The sequence below is a fragment of the Delphinus delphis genome, chromosome 1 (genome assembly GCF_949987515.2).
Source record: "Delphinus delphis chromosome 1, mDelDel1.2, whole genome shotgun sequence".
Lineage (NCBI taxonomy): Eukaryota > Metazoa > Chordata > Mammalia > Artiodactyla > Delphinidae > Delphinus > Delphinus delphis.
Window position 1 is genome coordinate 101,048,117 of NC_082683.1, and position 16,632 is coordinate 101,064,748.

The window sequence follows — 16,632 nt, forward strand, 5'->3', positions numbered from 1 at the left end:
TATGGTGCTTTGCTCGTCACTAACTTTTTCACAAGTAGGATGAGCCTGGTGCTGTGTGGCTGGTGCCCTTCTCTCTTTCTGTCTCAACGCCAAATACAGCTTCGAGGCCTGACTCTTGCGACCCTACCTCCGCCGCGGGCTTCTCTTTGGGATGAGTTTCCACCTCCTTGAGACTTGGTTGTAGCCCCCATCGCATTCTTCCCAACATGATATTAGTTGGGTCTGCCCCTTTCTGACTTCTCCCTACCAAAGAAGGACAGCAGCACTGACCTTGTGGGACAGCAGCTCAGGAGTATAAGACAGAGGTTAGATTCCCAGTGGCTGGAGCAGAGCCAGGACTGTTGTACCCAAGGCCAATTTGGACTCTAAGAACTAAAGAGATGAGTCTGGTTAAAGTTTCCAATGGAGAACTGAGGTCTAGACCAAGGGGAGGCCATATGTGGTCTATGACCCTGATACTCAAGAGTGTGGTCCCCAGAGCAGCTCATGGGCATCACCTGGGGGCTAGTTAGAAATTCAGGATCTCAGCCTCCTATCCTTTATATATTGAATTAGATCCCCAGGTGACTCAGGTGAACATTAAAATTTGAGAAGCACTTCCCTGGAGAACCCAGGGCAGGATCAGGGTCAGGGGCCTGGGGCCAAGGGTTTAGAACTCGGTAAGGATGTGAGAGGAGGTCAGGAATAAGCAAGAAGAGGCCAAGGTGAGGGGGCAGGGTGATTGCTGCCAATACCAGGGGGTGTTTGAGCCTGCTATCATGGGCTGTGGGTGTGTGGCTATAGATGTATCTAGACTAAAAGCTGAAAGAAAGACCAAAATCCTCTATCCAGCCTCCAACTCAGACATAGAGTCCTGGAGGACAGGGGGCCCCACTTACCCTCTGTCTACTCAGGGCCTAGCAAGACACCTGTATGTCATTGATGTGCAGTTGGTCTCTGCTCAACTGAATAAGTCCCCTCAGTCTCTCCTGTCAGTCACACAGCTTGGGTGATTATAGTGGAGAGGTGCCACTGATTCTGCATTTCCCTCCGGAGTTTCCTGGTGAGATAAAGATATTTTGGTATCTTCTGTAGCAAAAATCACCCTGCTGGATCAGAGAGGAACCAGCATTGGATTCCTTGAGAGTCTAGGCAGTGCCCCAGAAGGCCCAGGCTCCCACCTGGGTGGTGACCCATCAACGTGCCAATTCTGCAAAAAGGAAAATAAGCCTGCTGATTCTTGCTATTATCGCTGAAAAGTTCCTGCCTAGATGCCAAGTCCAGAGCCTTGCTGTGTACCTGGGAATCATTACTGCCAGCCTCTGCAGAACCTCAGGAATGAGCTCTGCTTGCAGCAGTCTTCCACTGGCAAGAGTTAACGCTAGGTGCAGCTGAAAGAATGTGAAGGCTGGAGAGCCAGCTCGGGGGATTGCTGTTGCAATCAGAAGACGGCCCAAGTCCGATTTCCAGAGTCCTTTGAAGGGATGCCAGCTCGGACACATGTTTCTAATTATCATATGCAACCTCTAGACAGTGTGCAGGTTGCACTTTCATTATGTCAAAGTGAAAGGAATGGTGAGGGCGAGATGAAGGGGAAAGAGGCTGCCAGGCCGGATGGAGACTGCACTTAGCCATGGCACCAAATGTCAGCCAGGGCATCGAGCTGGCCTCCAACCCAAGTCCGTACCTGGAGCCAGCAGTGCATGGTGCCCACTCTGGGGACCTCTCTTTTTCTTACTTATTTTGAGTCATGGAAACCCAGCTGATAAGCCTGGAGGAAGCCCCATATTCACAAGCTGTTTGACCAGCTCTTCGGCATCTGGTTGAATACAAAGACTGTGTGGACAGCATACGGGGACCTTACGTCCACCCACGGGATTTCACACTGTTATTCTCTGAGTTTTCCCAAGGTCTGTGTTTGTAGGAGAAGCTGGTTCCATGGCCAGTTTGTAGTTCAGAATGAGGTGAGAGAATAGGGGCGGCTCTTCTTTCTCTCGCATCCAGAGCTGGGCAACCTCGTGTTCGGGTTTCACCTTGTTTGTAGATCTGGAAGAAGTCCCAGCACAAACAATAATTTCGCTCAACTTCTTTTTCCAAACAGTTCAGAAGCTGTTTCCTTTGGAAAGTCTTCCCCGGTTTACTCTTTCCACCTGATTGCTTCTTATCACTGTGGCCATCGTCCAGAAGGTTTATTTGCAGTGATTCGTCTGTTGCTCTGTGTTTTTAAGTCAGTGTGTGGGTGCGTGTGAGTGAGGAATGTACACGTCCTGGCTGCTTCAGAGCTCTCAGGGGCTCTCTTTGTGTGTGTATCTGTATATTGTGGCTATATGTGGGCATCGATGTATATATAGCTGTAAGTGTATTTACCTAAGTTTTAAACACAGTAATTTACTATGTGCCACACACTGGACTAAGTGCCTTTCAACTCAACAAAGTGGGTGCTATCATCATCATCCGCATTTTCCATGTAAGAAAACTGAAGTGCAGGGAGTGAAGGTAACTTATCCGATATCACCCAGCCCAGCTAGTGGTGAGGCCAGGGTTTGACTGTGGCGGTCTGTGCTCTTCATCATGACACCAACCTTGGAAAGCTGCTTGGATGACTCCCAGGCAGTGGCTTCAGGAAAAACCTTGCCTTCAACTCAGACCATTAACCCATTTACTGCTGACACAGGGCGGGCACAGATGGGATGGGGTGGTGGTGGAGAAACAGATGGGAGCTAACTTCCATCTTAATTACCCTGGTTGAATGCCCGCCACAGGCAAGGTTGGGCCAGGTGCTGAGGGAGCACAGATGGAGCACTTCCTTGATTTTAAGGAACAGGCCTGGGTTGGAGGGATTCTCCTCAGGCTGCTGCTGCGAGAGGGCCCACCCATCTTCATCTTGGCCCTGGGGCCCCTGAGCCATCTCCACAAATCCAGGTGAACTTTGAGAAGGTCAGAGCTTTCCAGTTGCAGACGCAAGTGAATTGGAGCAAAACAGAGCCCACGTGCTTGACACGTGGAAACTCTCAAAGACAGTGGCATGGACATATATGCACTACCAAACGTAAAATAGATAGCTAGCGGGAAGCAGCGCATAGCACAGGGAGACCAGCTCGGTGCTCTGTGACCACCTAGAGGGGTGGGATGGGGAGGGTGGGAGGGAGGGAGACGCAAGAGGGAAGAGGTATGGGAACATAAGTATATGTATAACTGATTCACTTTGTTATAAAGCAGAAACTAACACTCCATTGTAAAGCAATTATACTCCAATAAAGCTGTTAAAAAAAAAAAAAAAAGACAGTGGTTTATAAACTTGCCAAGGGCTGGGGAAGTAAACACATCCCAGAGAGCCAGGGAGCAGCTCTGTGGCAGTGATGCGCGCAAACAGAAAGCACAGCCTTCCGGTGCTCTCCTTAAGGTGGTCTTGGTTTTAGAACCCAGAGGTTTGCTCAGAGCTAATCCACATGAACTGCTTAGTGCCGTGCTTGTGGAGAGCAAGCTCTTAGTAAATGCTGATGGTCGCTATCAGCATTGCTTGTCACAAAAGGAACCTGTGATACATCTGTAAAGCTGTCTGTTCACAAACCTCCTTGCCTTGTTGAAAGATGTCCACCCCATTCTAACAAACTTTCAGGGTTTCTCAGCCACCTCTACTTTTCAACACTAAAATTTATTATATACTTCTTAGGTGTGTAAATATATATATATCTACACACATGTATATTACTATTATTATCCCCATTTGACAGATGAAAAATTGAAACTCAGAGAAGCAAAGCGACTTGCCTAAGGTCACACAGCCTAAGCAGAAGTACTTTGCTTGTCTGATTCCAAATCCCATGCTCTTAACCATTACACTAGAACCTCTAGAATCTAGGTGGCCTTCCCGAGCCCAGATTCAAGCAGATCTGGGCTGAAGAGCTGCTGTTCTTGATCTTACCCTTTGGGGTCTGGCTGTGCCACACCTGTATTCCATGATGTACACTAGTCAGAAGATTTCCTTTACCCGATCTCTATATCTGCCAACAAACATATATTTAGTGAGTACTAGCATAATTGTCACTCTCCTACAATTAACAGAGAAATTATTAAGTGCAGAGTAAATTACTTTGCCTTACCTTTGTATAGAACATGACTGTTTACTTTCAAATAGTTGGTTTTGCTTCATGCTCTCAACTCTGGGATCTAGGAATGATTATTTTCATTTCACAGCTGCAGGAACTGAGGTCAAAGAGGAGCTTGCCAAAGTTGCGCAGATAGGAATGGGGGAGCTGAGCCTAAAAGCTAGCTGACGCCAAGCCCAGTGTTCTGACCATCACAGTGGGAGGCTTCCTCAGCACCAGGGCCCTGGGGGCTCCCACTGCTCCAGTCAGGCCTGTGAAAGGAAGACCGGGGTCACTGCTGCGTGGGCCCCTGTGCTCTCGATAGACGCGCTTCCACTCAGGTCTGCTCCCCAGCCTCACTGTCCCCTCTCTCCAAGGGGACGAGAACACCCGGCCCTTCCCTGTCCTCTGCGCTCCAGGGCTGGACGGACCCTCTGCCCCTAATGCAGATTACGCTGAGGGGAAAGTGGTGAGACTTAGGAGGAGCATTCCTATGTTTCATGGGAATGAAAATAGCCCTTTGGTTGTTGCTGAACAGCTGTATCCCCGTGGTAGGTTTCCCGTTAGGATGGAATGCAGATCTAGGGCAGGCGGGTGCAGTGGTTGAGGGAGGGGGAAGTCACAGAGCCAGACTTGAAATATACACTAGAATCAGACACCATATTGCTCTTGTCTCCCAGAACGAGGAGTCTTGCCTCAAGCTGAGGCTAGCATGGGCCTTGCTAGGAGGGCTGGGCTGTGTCAGGCTATGTACGAGCCAGGGTCTGCACTCCTCTCTTGGGCGGGCGTGCTGGAGGGGAGAGGGAGCTGGGTGTTTGGGGACCCCGGGTAAGAAGACCTCAGTGAGGCAAGTGAAGGAAAAGTTTGTGGGATTTGCAGCTGCTGCTCTTCAGCAGAATATAGCGGGCAGTTTTGAGCTGTTTTTTCAATGTGTTCGAATGTCTGGGGCCGTGGTGACCTGGCTGGCCTCTGGGGGGCAACCTGGGTGGGTCTGGAAGCCAGAGCTCCCCACTGTGTCGGGGGCAGGGTACAAGCTAGAGAAGCCCCCAGCTCCGGATGGTTTCTTGGATCCTTCCGACTCTTTTCAGCCAAACTGATATTCCCTTGCATTGTGTGAAAACCTTGGCTCCCACGCTGGGACTCCGGAGCTTGGCCTGGAGCAAATGTTGCCTTTGGGGCAGGCTATGGTGTTGGTGGGGAGTGGGGGGACTCAGGGGGTGGGGAGGACCTCCTCTTACCCCACCCTCAGCTTCGGTGTTTCCTCAGCGGCTAGAGGTTGCCTTCCCTCTAGGCAGGTGGTGGGGTCCAGGTCACCCCAGTGTCCTGCAGGGCTGGCGGTGGTTCTCCAGACTCTTCACGACGTTGTAGAAGTTCACAAACATAGCCTCCCTTCCCCGCAGAAGCTTCCTGAATGCCTCCCTCAGCAGCCCTCTCTCCCCACATCTAGAACCCAGCAGGCCTGTCCAGCCCTCGGAGGAAGGGCCCCCAGGAACTGTCTGTCGGAGGGGCCGGGAAGGACAAGGCCACTGGTACTGGAGTCCAGGAAAAAGCCACAGACACAGGTCAGTGGGACGACTCCCTCCCTGCAGCCTTTATCTGAACAGTATCTTAGCACAGAATGTTCTGGTTGGTGTTTTTTGTACGTAAATCTTTATTCCAATTGCAGTAGCTTTGACAGGAAAAACAGGGCCCATTTCGTCACGCTTTTACCTTAATCAAATGTCTCTCATGCCAAAGCTGTCTATGTTTCTAATTTGCCCTATTTGGATTGGATTTTGGGGCGGCAGGCCGTGGGACAGGGAGAGTTACAGATGAATGAATACCGCCATTTGCTTTTTTTGTCAGAGGGACAATTGGGGCCTGTTGTTACACAAACTAGATAGGCATTTTACCCTGGGGGAAAGGGGAAGGGTAGGAAAGCAAAATTTCCATTTCAGCTAAGTGCCCTAAAGGGGGAAAGTTTTTTGCCTTTGTGGAAAATACAAAAAACAAAACAAAATACAGACAAATAAAAGTTGCCGGGGAAGGTAGCAGCTGGAGAATGGGTAGAGCCCTGCTCCAGGCTGTACCCTGGAGTCCCTGTCATCTCCAGCTATCTCTAAGACACTCCTGATACAGTCAGTGATAATAAGCACATCCCCGGCTTCAAAAAAAACAAAACTAAACAAAAAAAGGAAACTACCCAGGGTGTTGGATCTCTTGCAAGCCTGGGGATCCTGATGCTGGTGAAGATGACACATCTTCTTCCTCTTTCTGCTCGTGCTCCCTGCCCTCACACCCCTCCCCTGCTCCCCTGTCTCTCCCTCTTGTTTAGTGCCCTCTGTCAGGGAGGAGCAGAGAGGCGTGTTCCCTTCTGGCTTGGCCCACCTCTCCTCCACCCCTTTCCTGGTTATTTGTGTTGGTTCTCACTCATCTTTGTCTTTTCTCCCCACACCATCTTCTCTGCAGTTCCCATGACCCCATCCACCTTTGGTCACTTGTGGAAGTCACCCAATTAGGAATTAAAAAGTTAGTTTCAGGCCGGCCTCTGGTTCCTCTGATTCTAGGCCGACGTTGGGGCCATTGGAAGTGGCTGTGGGGCCGTGAATGGGTGACGAGAGTGTTGGAGGCCTTCATGTTTTTTGGGGTCATGGAGTCTTTCTGCAGGAAGCCACTGGGGGATAAATTGAGGGCCAGCCATTAGAACTAAGGCAATCTTAACATGAAATCAGATCTACCGTGACAGGCCTCCTGAGATTATTTCGTTACAACTCTTCCAGGGAGCTTTTCAGCAAACAGCAGATCTCCCCCTAAAAAAATGAGCCAGGCTTACGGGTCTTTGGTGCCAGTCTCCTCCTATCTATCTGGTGAGTCCCTGAAGGACCCAGCCTGGGCCCCTCTGAGGTCAGAGGCAGCTCCGTGCCCGGCGGCGGGGATCTGCCTTCTGACAAGGCTCCACACATTTCCCCGAATGAGGCAATCAAGGCTCGGGAATCCGGGCTGTGGGGTGGATGATCCAAGGATTAGGTAGCTTTGGCTCTGGAATGCAGAACAAAGTTGCAATCCAGCAGACTTCCCTTCCTAATTACACCCGGCTTAGGCTAATTTAACCTGAACCCGGTTAGCCTTCCCTGAAGCGTGGCAAGGCTGGTTGGGGGGCGATGGGAGAGTGAGGGTTACAGGTGGGTCTGAGGGAAAGCCAGGGGGTGCTGTGTACCTTTCTCCCTGCAGCCTCCATCCCAAGGCTTGCAGATGGTCACCCTGGGCAAAATGACTGGAGGGCCGGCACACAGGCTGCTTCCAAAAATTTAATAAATAATGGTTCTTTAAAACTGTATAAACTATAAATTACCATGCAGTCCTTATAATTTAAAATAATTTACAGGTTGAGGTAGGGAGGGGTGCCGGAGAGTGTGGAGGGGGGAGCTGGGAGAGGTTGAGGGCTGTCGGGCCGGTCAGGCTCTCCTCCCAGCTTTCCTGCTGAGCACACACACGCAGGCCGTGTCGATCCGGATGAACCGCCAGGCGGCCTGCTTGCCATCCATGGTCAGCGCCTTGACGAAGGTGTGGGTCGTGGTACAATATGAGTTCCAGTGCTTCGAGTCGATGCCCCGGCATCCGCTGTCGACGGGATTGGGGTCCCGGCACTTGGTCTCAAAAAAGTACTGTTTGAATACACTGTTGTTGATGTTCACCTCTCCCAACACCATCACCTCCTTGCCCTTGATGTCCGTGGCGGTGGCCTTGTCCCCCACCCACACGCTGACGCTGTCGCACACCGAGAACTCCCCGCGGTGGAAGACAGGGTGGGACGACGACCGCTTGCTCCTGTGAGTCCTGTTGAAGGGGGCGGCCCCGCCGGCCTCCAAGTCCAGACCCTGAGCGTCCGCGGCCGCAGGTGGGGGCTGGGTGCTAAACAGCACGCGGGGTGAACGCAGGCGCCGCTTTTTAAACAGTTCCGGGTCCACGGTGATCTTGCGGGTCTGCCCTGCCACCCTGGCGGCTATCGCGGCTGCCGGGCCGCTGTGGGCTCTGCGGAGGGCTGTGTCAAGGGAGTGCTGAAGGTTAGTCCAGTGGGCTTGGGGGATGGCGTGTCCTGCTGGGACATTGCTCTGGGTGTGCGCTTCTGCCTGGACGCCGATCCAAAGAGCTGTGATCAGAGTGTAGAACAACATGGACATTACGCTGTGCACCTGGAATGAAACAGAAGTGAGGATTATTCCACCGAGCACTGGGTGTGGGGCAAGGGCAGTTTCTGGGTCCCTCGGAGTTGACCTCCCAAGAGGATGATGAGGAGGTTTCTCCTGGTGGCTAAAAGCCAGGAGACCCTGGAATTGACCATTCAAACTGAGACGCTTCTGAGAGTGAAGGGCGGTGCTACAGCAGTTACACTGGGATGACAGGCTTAAACAGGGCTGGCTCCGACAACCTGGGTGTCTGGGCACCCCATCTACAGGGTGCACTTTCCCAGGAAGGGACGGAACCCCTGAAATTCTGCCCAGTGGTGTGGTATGAACTCGGCAGTGCTAGTTACAGAATTCTTTGAGTTCTCTGCCTGCCAGCGAGGCAGCCATGGGCAGGCGGTGTGTGTGCACCTGTGTGAAACAGGATGGCTGGGGAGTGATTCTGACACCTCTCCCAGTGCTGTCTCCTGCCCAACGGCTTGACTCCCCTGGGAAGGCAGTGGGCAGGGCTGCTGGGGACTTGTCTTGAAGCCTCAGCACTGAACACACCCTCTTCAGACAGTAGCACCGGGTCAGCTCTGAGATCTGGTGACTGAAAACCCATGAAGCACCATGTTTGGCAAAAAAAGTGAACATAGCTCTGGGACCATCTTAGCCAGTCCGTCTATTCAGCCACCAGCCATCTATTCGCGTCTATAAATGTGATACTGATAATGGTTTCTCTTGGCGTGAGTGATGCCTTTTTCAAATGCATTCGCTTCTAGTTTCTTATTAGTCTGTGAGTTAGGTTAGGATTTATCATCTCTCTTTCATATGCAAGGAAAGTGATCCGCAGAAATTAACTAACAGGCCTACAGCTGCAAACAAAAACCGGACCAGAAATAGAATCCAAACATGACCCCTTACTAAGCCAGTCTCCCCTTCCATCCTTCCTTCCTCCCCCACTTTCTCCTTCATTCTTAAGTGCGTCTTTTTAAAAATTATTTGATCTTAAGTGAGAGTAGACCAAATGGCATAAGTCATCTGTCCCCACAAGGCACTGCCAGCCCCTCTTAAGCATGTGCCAGATGGGGCTCTGCACTGCACTGTACTGCTTCCCCGCCAGCAGCCACCCCCAGGCCAACTAGCTGTGGGACTAGCTCTGTTCTTGAGCTCACTTTCGGTGAGCTCCTGTGCACACCTGTACGTGTGTACCAGCCATCACCTCTGGAAAGCTTCCCCAGATCTTCCTGGTAGGGTTAGAGGCATCCCCTAGAGAGGGTGTTAAACTTCCAATTTGATCTCTCTCCCTCTCTCTCCCCACAGGTCATTCTGCTCCCTGCCTGCTCTTCCAGCCTGGCATGGGTACCACTTCCTCCTTGAGGTCTGCTCAGATCACCCCAGCGAAAAGCCGTCTCTTCCTGTTCTTAACTACAGAAGTGTGTGTGTGTGTGTGTGTGTGTGTGTGTGTATGTGTGTGTGTATGTGTGTGTGTATGTGTGTATGTGTGTGTCTGTGTGTGTTCTCTCCTACTAAATCAGTGTAGTGGAAAGAACTCTGCACTGCCTCTGGGGTTAGGAAAACTTGTTTGGATTCCTAGCCCTGATACTTGTTAGCAGAGGAAAGTCACTTAATCCTCCTGAGCCCTTGTTTCCTCATTGATAAAAAGCAGGCAATAAACACTATTTCACAGGGTTGTTGTTAGGATTAAATAGGTGCTCACACACCTATTTAATTCTGAGTCATTCCAATGTCCTGCGGTCAAGGACTTTTTTTTCTTCCGTTATATTGCTGCTGTTTCACTCTCAAAGCACACTCCATACATATCTTTTCCTAGCACGTAGGTTTACCTCTGTCAGGCTTCTTCTCAAGACTAATATTTGAGCCTGTCTCCCCACTGGCCGCAAGGTCCCAGAGGGCAGAGCCTGTCTCATCCACCTGCGCACTAGTCACTCCACCCCTTGTCTCCCATGGTGGTTTGTGCATAACCCTGCGGCCTCTCTGCATGCTGTGGATAATCGTTTACATGTCTGTCTCCCTGAGAGCACTTTGGAAGCGGTGCAATATGAATTTACGGGGGCCATGTGCAGTGCCTGGCATGTAGTAGGTCCTCAAACTCTGTAAGGAAAATGAATGAGAGAGTGAATGGGTATGGCCAGAGCAGCTCACCATCTGCCTTCTTTCCACCATGATGCCTGGTTTCTTTTGGATTTTGTGCCTGTGACCACGTGCTGCGTTCCTAATCTGTTTTAAAGTGATGCATTCTTCTCTGTAATGTATTTCTATTCAGCTGGAAATAGACAGCTCTTTGGTGAGATACCAAGAATAAAACCACCAAATTCTTCTCTCTCTGGTTACTTGGGAAAATGTTTGTGTTTGCTCCAGTTCTCCAGCCAGCCATGCAGAGGAAGCAGTGACACATCTGACTTTTCGACCATCACTGGTTGTGCTGGCTAATGGTCCTGCAGATAAGTGTCCAGCTGATTAGTCAGTTGGCAGCTAATTCAAGCCCTTTGCTTTTGCCTTTTCTTGTTTCATTTCTTTCTGCCTCTCAGTACACATTATCTCTCATCAGGTAGATGAAGGGAGAAGAAATGAAATGGAAATTCATCCCTTTATATCCATGTTAGTAACACTTAGAATTTGGATAGGGAAATGACTAAAAGATTAAAATGTAGGATTTTGATGGTAATAAGGGACATACTGCTCCCTATTTCCAATTACCAGAGGTTCCCACCTCATTCTGGAGTCCCCTCTTTGGTGAGCTCATCCTCTTCTAAGGAGTCAACTGAAGTTTCTGTGCAGTTGATGCCCATGCCAGGATCTCCGGTCCAACTCCTCTTTTGAAAGCCCATTCTGAATCCCCAGCTTCCTGATGGGCAACTCCCCATGGATGCTGACATTTTAAATGCAAGACATCCAAAACAAAAATGTTTGTTCTCATAATCCTCACTAGGATCATCATTCTCCCCTTCCTCCTCGTTACTCAACAGAAGCTGCCCCATTGGGGGCCACTTGATGATTTATGAATTAGTTCCACAGCTACTCTCTCTTGTGAGCATCTCTCCCCATCCTCCTAAACATGTTTCTCTGCATTTCCTTTTTCTGTTACTGGAGCCACCATTCCTTCATTCACCAGCTCCAAGCCTCAACCCATGACTGGACTCTTCTCTTTCCTCTTTGACCTCCATCCAGCCCTTTTTGTCTGCTTCAGTAGCATCTTTTTTTTATTATTTGTATTTTAAAAAAATTTTATTGGCGTATAGTTGGTTTACAATGTTGTGTTAGTTTCAGGTGTACAGCAAAGTGAATCAGTTATACAGATAGATATAGCCACTCTTTTCTCTTTTTTTAGTAGTATCTCTTGAAACTATACTTTCTATTCTCACCTCTATGTTTCTATTCTCACCTCTATGTTCCCGGTTCAGGTCATGGAACAGTCTCCCAGCTGATGTCCTGTACCCTCATCTGTCTTCTCCCAATGCCTACCATCCCTGGCTGCCCCATTTAACTTCTTAAAGAAGTGCTCTGATCATATCACCCTGCTCAAAGGATCCAGTGGTGAGTGGTTGTCTAGTATGCCACTAGGTTGCTCAGCCTGGCAGACAGACCCTGCTCTCCTTCTACTCCCTTCACATATTTTGCATTCCAGGCAAACAGAATTCCTCAGAGGCAGTGCTTCCCCCCTGTTGCCCTTGGTTCAAACTCTTTTGTGCCAGGCATTCTTCCCTCTGTCCCTCCCTGTGCCTTTTCTGCTCTCCACCTCCGCTGGTTAGAGGCCTTCCTGTTGGCTTTAACACCCACCATAATAGCCGCCTCCACTGGGGAGGCTTTTCCTATTTCCAAAGAGACCAGTTCTCTCCCTTCTCCATCTCTAAAAGCATTTCCTTAATGCTCTTTTTTTTTTTTTTAAGATTAAGATATAGTAATATATATGTTTATTTATTAATGTATAAAATAATAAGGTCGGGAAGCATAACTAATAATTACCTTGATTTCGATATAGTGATGAGCATGGATTTTTTGCTATGAAGTGATAAAAAATATCTCTTTTTTGTTTCACATCTTTATTGGAGTATAATTCCTTTACAATGGTGTGTTAGTTTCTGCTTTATAACAAAGTGAATCAGTTATACATATACATATGTTCCCTCTTGCGTCTCCCTCCCTCCCACCCTCTCTATCCCACCCCTCTAGGTGGTCACAAAGCACCGAGCTGATCTCCCTGTGCTATGCGGGTGCTTCCCACTAGCTATCTACCTTACGTTCAGTAGTGTATATATGTCCATGCCTCTCTCTCACTTTGTCACAGCTTACCCTTCCCCCTCCCCATATCCTCAAGTCCATTCTCTAGTAGGTCTGTGTCTTTATTCCCGTCTTACCCCTAGGTTCTTCATGACATTTTCTTTTTTTCTTAGATTCCATATATATGTGTTAGCATACGGTATTTGTCTTTCTCTTTCTGACTTACTTCACTCTGTATGACAGACTCTAGGTCCATCCACCTCTTAATGCTCTTTTATGGCAACGTATTCCCCTCTTATCCTCCCACCTAGAGGGTAAAGTCCCTGGAGGCAGAAACGCATCCTGTCCATCTTTGTCGTGTGCACGTGACCTAGCCCTCGCAGGGAGCTCCACCTCTTAAGAGTCAGTGAGTGTGTGAACAAGTCTCCTCCTTCTGTGTCCCTTAATTTCTCCATCTGAGTGGTGATGTTTAAGGTGTCTTCCAACTCTGACACTCTTTGGGTTTAAGCAAGTATAAAATTTTCTGCCCTGCCTAGAACTCTGCTGGTTCTACTCAACTGACTACACAGAATTCTTAAAGCCTAATGTGCTACTCCTCATTGCACTGTCCAGATAACCTGTGCTACCTGGTGGCATTTGATCACAGTGGAGGTTTGCATCGTGGAGAGATTGTTTTATTGTTTCATTGAGATTTTAAAATGTTGCAAATATATCTCTCATTTGGGTCTTAGAGTAAAAGGTTTTTTTTTTTTTAAATCGACTTACTCATAACAGAATGCCCCTATAATCTTTTAAAAAAAAAAAGTCTTTTGTTTAAAAGTCATGAGTGGATAAGAAAGAAAAGAAAAATTAGTGTGTTTTCTATTCTAGTAATTGAAAGCACAAAGCACTGTCTACAAAAGAACATTCTCTCCTTGACGTGAACCAGGGGAGGAGTTTTATTTATTTTTTAAAACAACCTTTGAAGCCTTTCTTCTGAAGAGATGACAGTCCTCACTGGGGCTTCACTAAGCAGAGACCTGTGAGCGGGATGATTAGCTGGGGAAGATGCAGTTAGGAGCTCACATGATGGAACATGTTCTGTTTAACGTGTGAATGTTCTGTGTTTGTTCTGCTCCCACCAGAATGGAAGATAAATGACTAAAAGTTGAGGGACCCGTCAGGGGCCTTTTATCCATCTACTCAAGGTCCGCCCAGCTTTCTTCACCCTCTCCCAGGCCAAAGGTACATTCTGTGGCTTTCCAGTGGTTCACACACTCCAATAATAAGAGGAGTTTCCTGCACCAGGTGAATGATTTCACACAGGTTCTGGCCTCACCTGAATAGGTGATGAAGCTGCTGGGCAGAGCTAAACAACTGGTCCACCTCTGTGGCCAGGACAGCTGATGGCACTGGGGGGCCCGGCGACCGTGCCTTTGGAGGTGCATTGTAGAAGGAGAGAGAGAATTCCTGCCTTCGCGGGAGGAGTGTCGAGAGTGAGCTGTTAGTGATTCTCAGGCTAGAGATTAGATCAGCGAACCAGGGTCACTAAGCGTTAGTAGAAGAGGAAATCCTCGTGGCTGAGGAAATCCAGCCTCCTCCTCCATCTCACTCGCCACATTACGAGTGCGGGTCAGGAATCGTTTCTTGTTTTACACTTGGCCTCCACTTGCAACGTAAACTGGCTGCTGTCTTCAGCCTGGGACTCAGTTGGGTGTTGGGGCCTGCATGGAGTGAGCTTCCCAGGGAGAAATCCCTGAGGCAGCAGCGCAGAAAGGCACTGACAGAATAAACTCCAGCTCCTCTGCAAGCATCTCCCAAGCGGAATTTATTATGGGGAAGCGTGAACTGGAAGGGACGTCAGAGTTGATCAAGGCCAGAGGTTCAGTGCATTAGAGTCACCTGGAGGACTTGTTAAACCACAGGCTGCCGAGCCCACCCCCAGAGTTTCTGATTCAGTAGGTCTGGGGTAGGGCCCGAAAATCTGCATTTCCCACAAGTTCCCAGGTGATACTGATGCTGCTGGTTTGGACACCACATTCTGAGAACCACTCATCGAGTCCAATCCTTGAACCTTAGAGAGGAGAGAAATGGGCCTTGGAGAGGCTCAGCGACCTGGGGTTATGCAGCTAGTGAGTGGCCGGCTCTGCACGTGGGCGTTTGGCATTGCTCAGCCTCAGCTGCTCTAGAGGCAAGAGGCCTGAGGCCACACGCGGACTGTAATTGATGGGCCCTGGGCGGCGTTTACTCAACCTCCAGCATCAAAATGAAAATTCTGTTCAACAGGTTGTGAGTTTTACCGTCCTGAAGCCATAAATCCAGATTCCAGGGAATAGTTGGACATTTCATTGTTTTATATCTTATTTATCGGGTTTCTAGACATCATGCAGACTTGATCCAAAAGCACTTAAAATGCCCACGATAGAAATATGCAGCCAGAAAGCACTAGCAGGTGCAGGCACCTGTGGATTTATTCTCTACTCCAGGATGGAATGGAAACAGAATCTACTGGTCTGAATTCTTAGAGACACATCTTAAAATGAATGTGGAGAGATCATAATTACATCACGATCAATTTAATTGTCTCATTACCCATCACAACAAACCTAGCAGGTGGGTCTTATTCTTCCCATTTTAAGGAGGAGGAAACAGAGACAGTAATAGTAAATAACTTGACCACAGGCAGAAGCCTGGTGGAAGTGGAACTCACCCCTGTCTTCAGACCTGGAGCTCTCCCCACCCTCCGCTCCACGGCCAAGGGCATGAAGAGTGATCAGGGACCTTCAATCTCATAAGATCACCTGCTCAGACAGACCAGGAGCTGTGTGGAGGGTCTGCCTGGCACCGTCTATTTGAGACCCTGTGTTCTGTGCCTTCAGAGGTGTGTGGCTCAGACTCTTACCATGTCCTTGGAAGCCATGGGGCCAGCCTGAGAGCATGGGCGACGTCCTCTCCAGATGAGCTAGGAGGGCCACATGTGCTGGGTCACTAGGAGCCACCCGGGTCCCTGCTGATTAACAGCTGGCACTGATGCCCCATCCTCAGCCTGGGGCTCATTTCCAGTTGTCCTGGCAGCTCTAGAGCTAGGAACCTCGGTGAGACAGATGCCTCTCGGGTGCTTACCTCAGTGTGGCCAGGACAGAAAGCTGCTCCTTCGGAAAAGCTGTTATTGGGCCCAGACGCTGAGCTGAGCTTGGGTCCAGCATGCCATCCAGCCCCTTGGACTGCACGACCCCGGGCCAGGACTCTGTGGGAGGAGAGAGCTGGCGTTAGATCGGCTCTTCACTACGTTCTCTAGTGGACGGGTAGCTGTGTCCCAAGCGGGAGGGGAGGGAGGGGCCAACACAACAAACCCTGTTTTCTTTCTTTCTTTATTTTTTAAATTAATTAATTAATTTACTTATTTTGGTTGCATTGGGTCTTTGTTGCTGCGCGTGGGCTTTCTCTAGTTGTGGCAAGCGGGGGCTACTCTTTGTTGTGGTGCATGGGCTTCTTACTGCGGTGGCTTCTCTTGTTGCGGAGCACGGGCTCTAGGCACGCGAGCTCAGTAGTTGTGGCACGTGGGCTCAGTAGTTGTGGCTCGCGGGCTCTAGAGCACAGGCTCAGTAGTTGTGGCGCACGGGCTTAGTTGCTCCGCGGCATGTGGGATCTTCCCGGGCCAGGGCTCGAATCCATGTCCCCTGCATTGGCAGGTGGCTTCTTAACCACTGCGCCACCAGGGATGTCCCAAACCCTGTTTTCTTGAGTGTTGGGACTTTACCAGCATCAGGGCCAAAGGAGAAGACAGAGCTCAGCTACCAAAATTGCCAGGGGCCTGAACTTGCACAGACCTGCGGCAGCACCTGCCTCTCACTCTTGTGCCAGAGCTCTTGGTTTCTGCCTGGACACAGTCTATGGCTGATCTCACACGCAGTGTCGGTGCTTCTAGTCCCACATCAGAGTCCTGCTCTAGCAGTCCCCTAATCCAGGATTGAAATGGAATTATTCTGTACATTATACCCGCAGATACAGTAGACCCAACTCTGGACCAGCATAACTAAGGTAAATTACTCAGAAGAAAAAGTCCTGATGACTGAGAACATGTTGGTGTTTTGATGAGAATCTAGAACAAGTCGTGGTGGCAAAGAAGGCAACCTGACCACTTGATAGATAACAGAGAGCTGTTACAGAACTAGGATGCCAATCTCAGAGTTCAGATT

The 16,632-nt window shown here is 49.5% G+C and overlaps 1 protein-coding gene across 1 annotated transcript in view; it reads right to left on the minus strand.

The window, feature by feature from the left end:
- Positions 1-7,346: 7,346 nt before the first annotated feature.
- NGF (nerve growth factor) overlaps positions 7,347-16,632 on the minus strand; it is a 50,536-nt gene continuing 41,250 nt past the window's right edge. The window contains exons 2-3 of the mRNA XM_060006996.1: positions 15,557-15,680; positions 7,347-8,239 (exon numbers count right to left, since the gene is read on the minus strand). Coding sequence (XP_059862979.1) covers positions 7,502-8,227 — 726 coding nt within the window. The 5' untranslated portion in view covers positions 8,228-8,239; positions 15,557-15,680 and the 3' untranslated portion in view covers positions 7,347-7,501. The remainder of the gene's footprint in view (positions 8,240-15,556; positions 15,681-16,632) is intronic.